The 7,349-nt window shown below is 38.7% G+C and overlaps 1 protein-coding gene across 1 annotated transcript; it reads right to left on the reverse strand.

The window, feature by feature from the left end:
* Window positions 1-2,843: 2,843 nt before the first annotated feature.
* On the reverse strand, window positions 2,844-6,974 carry LOC307030875 (CD209 antigen-like protein A). The gene is made up of 5 exons (XM_079696257.1): window positions 6,943-6,974; window positions 6,088-6,212; window positions 5,778-5,881; window positions 5,412-5,534; window positions 2,844-3,882 (listed from the first exon to the last, which is right to left on the reverse strand). Exons 1-5 carry the CDS (start codon window positions 6,950-6,952, stop codon window positions 3,834-3,836), a joined length of 411 nt encoding a protein of 136 aa, XP_079552383.1. The 5' UTR covers window positions 6,953-6,974; the 3' UTR covers window positions 2,844-3,833.
* Between the last annotated feature and the right edge of the window lie 375 nt (window positions 6,975-7,349).

The raw sequence follows: 7,349 nt of genomic DNA on the forward strand, positions 1-7,349 counted from the left end.
CTGGTGATGTTCTGTGCAGTTTTCACCACCCTCTGTAAAGCCTTACGATTGAGGGCGGTGCAGCTGCCGTACCAGGCCGTGATGCAGCCAGTCAGGGTGCTCTCTATAGTGCACCTGTATAAGTTGCAGAGTATCCTGGAGTCCAAGTTGAACCTCCTCAGCCTGCGGAGGAAGAAGAGCCGGTATCGAGCTATCTTGGTGATGGTGTTAGTGTGAAGAGTCCATGTCAGGTCCTCAGTGATGTGGACATAGAGGCACCTGAAGCTGCTGATTTTTTTCCGATAGTTTATTTGTGTATTTATGGAATCATGAACAAATTAAAATCCTTTGAAATGTTGTCGAAATCCAGATGTTACATTTATCCTTTGTCTGCCTGTTCCATAAATAAAACCTTTGAAAAGTAATGAATCATGAACTGCCAATATTATTTACCTTTATGGTTAAGTTTATGTATGTCTATTTAACAGAATAGATTTCATAGGCAGTCAGTCCTAAACTGTCTGTAATTGTTTTAACTCAGCAAAAGACTGTCAGGTATCCACCTAACATAATGAATTGTGCTACTTTTAAAGCAAGCAACGATGTTTTCAAATCTGTAATCAAAGAGGTCCGCAAAAACGCTATCGACCAATCAGATTGCTTGATTTGACTTGTCAGTTTTATAAATATATTTAAAATTTCTTCCGTTACGAAACAAACTTACAAAGCATAAAATGGAAACATTTAAGATTAACTTCGACCACCGGGGGGGTCTTACTATAGTATTGAGGAGTGGATTGAGCAGTGCCTATCTCCAGAAAAAAAAGCACCTACAGTAAACTACGACATGCAGAGCTACGTGAAGAGCAGGTAGACCAACTGGAAAAGTACCACCATTCAAAAGCTTTCTGATGCGGATCTTGAAACAAAGCAGAGAAATGATGACCGTTAGTGGCCACAGGTGCGAAAGCTCTCTCCAGAGCTACTGGAAGCCCAATCTCGGGGACCGGAGAAAGTGGAGCAATATTCTCGCCACGCCAAGCAACAGCCTCGAACAACCTCAACAAGTGACCACGTAAGCCATGCTACTGATGCCGGACAGTTTTTCAGTGGATTCACAATAAACAGCAACATACACATTAATGTAAATAAACAGCCAAATAATGGATCAACGCTCTCAGTCTAATATGTTCGCTTGCTGTTAGTTTTGTTGCATAGCAACCACCTTGCAATATGTTTTGTGCAGAAGGCAACGGAGGGACTATTTCATTTTGAACATCATTATTTACTAATAAAAACTATTTAAATTAGAGTGTATTTTTCTTTCATATTGCCACACTTGGTAACCGTTTTATAAAAGCAATAGCTCACTTCAGGTCGTGATATATGCTCATTATATCAGAGCTAAGGGGCTTGTCGACCCTCCGCTTCGCGTCGGGCCGAACCACGCCCCTTAGCTGTGATGTAATGAGCATATACCACGGCCTGTCGTGAGCTATTGCTTAAATATAGACTCTTATGGCACTACTTCTATTTGATTGTATTTACTTGCACTATTTTATCAGTTTTATTGTGTTGCACTTTTGGAGGAGCCTGGGACCTAAGATTCTCATTGTCATAACTACACTGTAGCTATGTAGGAATGACAATAAAAGTCTTGAAAAAATATATTTAAATTCACAAAATACAATTGAAACTTTATAAAGCCAATAACGAAAGAGTCCAAATAAGCTCTGTGCATTTCACTTATTGTAATTTCTTTCCTCTGAAGCATTGTGTCTGCTGCTGATCATGTACAGACAACATTTAGAGTTATTCACATTGAAAAAAAAAAAATAGGATGTGGTAGAGTCACTTTTTTATCTGATAACACCAGTTGGTTGAAATGCAAGAGCATTATCTTGTCAAATCACATTCAGTACCCCCACAGTATTTTTTTTTTTGGTGTTTATCTTGGTATGCATGTCAAAAATGTGCCATTGCGTGATCTAGTTATATCAAATTTGAACATTTATTTTTAATTAAATGCATCCTGTGTGTAGTGTTGACTCCCATTACAGAAACATGTGACTTTATGCCTTCAGTGTAAATTAAGTTAGAAAATTCAAAACATAAACCAGTGTCTGCATTTAAACCAAAGTAAAACCTTACTTCAGATTCAGTGGAGATCCATCCACCCATTTCCAGGTTGCGTCCCCTCTGTCACTCAAACCAATCCATGCATTTGATTTGGCAAACCAACATAAGTGTCAGTTAAAGAAGAACTTTAGCTATTACCCCAAATATCTGTGGTTTACATATGTATCTCAACATAAATGAACAATGTTGCATGAGAGACTAATTTGCTCAGCTGTTTATGATCAAAACTATATGTATTGATTGAATATGTTACATCTGGTGTTAATTAGATGACCCTTAGAATCTGATAACTCTGAAATTGAAGTCTGAATTCAGACTGTTTATGACTACTTGGTAAAAACTTGGTTGTGTAAATAAGTACACACACGTGTTTCTTGCATCAATACAATATCTCCACCTTGATGTTTCATCTGTATAAGCACTTTTTTTTTATTAATTGGGTGGTTTAAGCCATTAACCATTAGTGAAATTATATTAATTTTCATAGTTTAAACTCTGGTGTTTTCTGTGTTGTAACAACTCTCCTTTACACATAGTTCTCCAATCACATCTAAACAATGCACCTTTTAGAGCTTCTAAACCTGTGAACACAATTTGTATCGCCTTCCTTGTATTTTCCAACGGTGTATTTGTCTCGAGTGAGCCCTCGATGTAATGGCCCACTTGCTGGCATCCAGTTCTTTTAATCCCCAAATTAACCCACACACACGAGGAGCAGGCAGATATCAGGTAACACAATATGATCTTTATTATAAATTAAGTTAACAGTAAGGGACCATATCAGCCAAGCTTCTCACATGGAAATGTATCAAGGCCAAGTAATGCAGTGCCTATAGACCACCCAGTCATTCAGGCTGTTACTGCTCTATCCCACCCCCTGCTGGCCGGAGGGACTATCAATAGTACAACTAACAGTAAAAGGTCACAAATACATGCAAATAACACAAACACTTCTATCAGGGAGTCACTACACACATGACACGTATATTTAAAGAAAGCACTACACACATCACACAATGAACATGCTCTCCCACTCACTGGCCGCTAAGGAGTAAAAATGGAACAGTCACTGGTACTGGTGGGCAAATGACAACGAGTGGCACTATTTGCACTCCGTACTCCCTTTGTTCATTTAACCAGTGACAGCCTTCCAAGACATGGCCCGAGTTAAAATGAGTATGGGTCCGCTCTCGGTCAGGAACACCTCAGACCGAGAGGAGTTAAAAGTTATTTCTCTCACCCTTCCTTAAGCGCAGCGTGTTCCAATACTGAGCGGCCCAGGGATCTGGTAGGAAGACAGCAGCTGGAGACTTGGCGTGCGTCTCCCAATAGTTCGGAGCGCGTCCGACTCAGATGCGCACTGGCACTCAGGCGCAATAAACAGCAACTTGAGTGCGTTGCAATAAACAGGAACTTGGGATCGTCGCAATGCTGCCTTCAACCAACCCGTCGATCAGCGGCTGGCAGCCGTATAGCAAATCGCAGTTCAGCAGAACTTCCACAATGGACCTTCGCCTCACGGTCGTTTCCTCGTCGAGCCGTCCAGAGCCTTGCTTCCCGTTCCCTCTTCGCCTCGTAGCTTCACCTTTTCCGTTCTCCCGGCTCTCCCGGTAAATGTCCCGGGTCCTCACTTTAACCGACCACCGGCCAATCCACGTGGCTCCCTGGAAGGCTGGGCAGGCAGCAGCCAATCACGCTGCCCTCATCCAGCTGATTCACACCAGCTGCGACAACACACATACTCCGCCCACCTGACAGCTAACCCTTTTTATGAATGGAAACACACATTTGTCCCCACTTCTGCTTAAAATACATATAGGCCTACACACAGTCAATATAACGCATCATCATTTGACATACAAAAATCCCATCCCTACTGGCGACATATTCATACTTAAACCTGTACGGGTAAACTCAAAATAATGATAACACCTATAACAACAGAAAAAGAGAAAAAAGAGTGCGACTTCCATTTGTGTTACCAAGCACCAAAGGTAGCTGTCCAACGTTTTCGATGCATGGAACTGAGCATGGATCCTAGGGTCTGCTAAGACCCGGAGCTGCAAGGTCTTAAAAACAGCCCTATAAAATATTTTCATCTAGATAGTTGGAAATATGATGTCTGATGTCTGGGAAAATGGCAGTAGCGTAAAGGATAAAACAAAACAAAACACCATCAATACGTCACACCTCTTGCATGCTAAAGGTAGTCCTAGCAACTGTACCAGATCATTATCTATACATCTATCTCAAATATATAAGGACATGGTTTTTTTTTTCTCACGCTGAGAATCAAGACAAATTCAAATAAGCTTTATTGACATGCCTATATTTAAAACACACTATTGCCAAAGCACATTGACAATACAGATTTAAGACTGAAACAAGTGAGATAATCAAGTCCATTGTGTTAAATAGAGACATATAATCTTACAAAGCCATACAGATGATTAATATTCTAAATGTATTGATCCTGTATAGATCTGTTTTACTGGTTAATAAAAAGAGAGCATGACATTGGTGTGAAAGCAGGGATCTTATTTATAAATGCTGATAAACACAAATATTTTTCCTATGAACTCTGTCTGCCGCTGATCATAAATATAAAAAGTGCACATTATTTCAAAGATAACGTTCTCACTTTGAGAAAAAAAGGTGAAGTGGTAAAGCTGCTTTTTCGTTCCATTTCCTGATCTAGCTAAATCTAATTTGCCCATTTACTAAAGTACTGTAATTAACTTCAAATAAAAGGCAGTTTACTTTTCAAATGAAACATGAGCTAATCCTGCAGTTAAAGTCCCAGATTATTATTGTGATAAACATACATACATCTTTGTATTAATTGACAGCACTAGTTCTTACAGTATGTACAAAGTGGATGGTACCTATGAATGTTAAATACCTGCAATAGATTTGTACTCACATGGCCACAAGAGGTCATTGTTAGGAAACATACTGTATAACACACAGGCTATTTTACATATTTGAACAAGTTAGACCAATGCTGGGACTAGAGTATTGTTGTATTGTTGATTGGTAAAAGGATTAATACAAATACTAATTTAATTGAGGCAAACAAAAGTTGGCAAAAACTAATTAAATGACTACTTATTTATTACTGATATTAATCCTAAACAAAAACACTAAATACATGTGATTTATCAATTTGAGCAAAGTCATTCTTATTCATGAAATCAGACATTTTGTATAGTTTTAAATAACTCAATATAAACTAAATTGTGAAAGCATGATTGCATGTTTAGTATCCAAACAGACACCAATGTTAAGCTTACATCTCACAGATCCAATGCAGATCGTCCTCACAGGGCTGGTCGTTCCACTTGTTGTCGAAATCAGGAGCTATTTCTACACAGTGCTCTTCGCCCTTGTTATCAGGCTGTGTTTCGTCCCAAAACCTAACAGGTAGTACAGGAAAACAAGATGAACTAAAAGATTGGACATCAAATACAAATAACTATAAGTAACACAGCCATGTTCTTTTCTTAAAACCCAAATGAGTCTCTGGTGAAAGGGGCAGACACCCTACGTTTAAATGCATCCTGTGTGTTCTGTTAACTCCCATTACAGAAACATGTGAAACATTTAGAAAGGTCACAACATAAACCAGCGTCTGTATTTAAAACCAATTACAGCCTTACGTCAGATTCAGTGGAGATCCATCCACCCATTTCCAGGTCCCCTCCTTTTCTTTGTCACTCAAACCAATCCAAGTGCTTCCTTCGCTCATATGAGAAATGAATTCCTGTTCAAATGTACAAAATGCAGTTTACTGGGATGGACATCAACATTCAGATAACTTTTCTCTTTTTACTAGCTCAGAAATATATAATTAACACCATTGTTGTGAAGTAATCATTATAGCTGATAGACACATTTGCTAGTATATGTACAATAAAAACATTGATTTATAAAAGCAGGAGTTATACAATCACAAGCAGCACACATTACCTGTTCTTCCTCACTGTCTACGATCACCAGATCTGCTCCTCTGGCTGTGCAGTTGTCTCTGCTTTGTTCCCAAGAAGCTTTCTCAGTAAAGAAGAGATAAAAGGAACTACCAAACTTCCTCCATCCTGCGGTACAAGTTTTAAGATCTTGTTGATGTACTGCTTTAACTGCTGGAATATGGAACTCTTGAGTGCATTAAATGTCACTTTTGTAATAATAATGAAAAAACATATGTATTAAGCATTTTTAGAGTGATGAAAAGAGATCACAAGTTTCATTGCAGAACAACTACTTCTCTTTTTTGGGATTTAAATAACTGTTTCGATGTGATCTAGTCAGGCACCACAGCACTGATACTGATCTTGTTAAAGTCTTCAATGACATCCACTTAAACACAGACAGTGGAAACATCTCGGTGTTAGTTACTAGACCGACTGGAAAACTGGGTCTGACTTTCGGCAACAGTTCTAAATTGGTTTGAAACCTTGTTATCCTTTATTATTATTAAGCTGCACATATCTGGAACAAACTACCTCTAAGTTCTTCTTCCTATTGCTTATACTAAAAGTCATTTAGACAAGGAAAATGGCCATAAGCATAGTTTACAGAGAAATATAAATACAGTATGGTGGATGAAGAAAAATAAAACAAACTATAAATTAAATCACTCACAACTAAGTCATTCAAAACTAATTATTTATTATCATAAATGAAAAGTGTGTAACTATTTTATGAAAGCATCAATAGTCAGCCTTAGACTCTCAATATTGAGGTATTTTGTAAAAAATATTATGATAATTGATATCTTACATACACATACCGAGCCCTATGCAAACCCCCACAGGAAGCACTCACCCTTGTCCATCAAACTCAGGAGCCTGTCCACCTCTCTGGTCTTTTCAGTGAAATTTCCTCCTGGAAATATCCAGCAAAGAAAATAATATAAAAGTTAATTTAGACAATGATGATTTGTCACTTTTCCTCCTCCATGACTCATGTCTTTATGGTGTGAGTGTGTTTTATATTTCTTTTCTCAGTATAAATGATTTGTGCTTGGTGTGCTTTGTTTTTATCAGTCTTTGTTCATATCACAGTCACTGCCCAGGGAGTTCTCCTCGGTCAGCACAGCCAGCCACTATGTGAAATATCACTAGAGGAGGCTGTGGAGCAGTGGGATAGTGCACTAAACTTCAGATCAGGGGAGAGCTGGTTCCAGTGCTGCAGTCAGCATCTCGTTGTTTCCCTGGGTTAGAGACTTCAGC

This window comes from Notothenia rossii (assembly GCF_949606895.1).
Source record: "Notothenia rossii genome assembly, contig: SUPER_2_unloc_2, whole genome shotgun sequence".
NCBI lineage: Eukaryota > Metazoa > Chordata > Actinopteri > Perciformes > Nototheniidae > Notothenia > Notothenia rossii.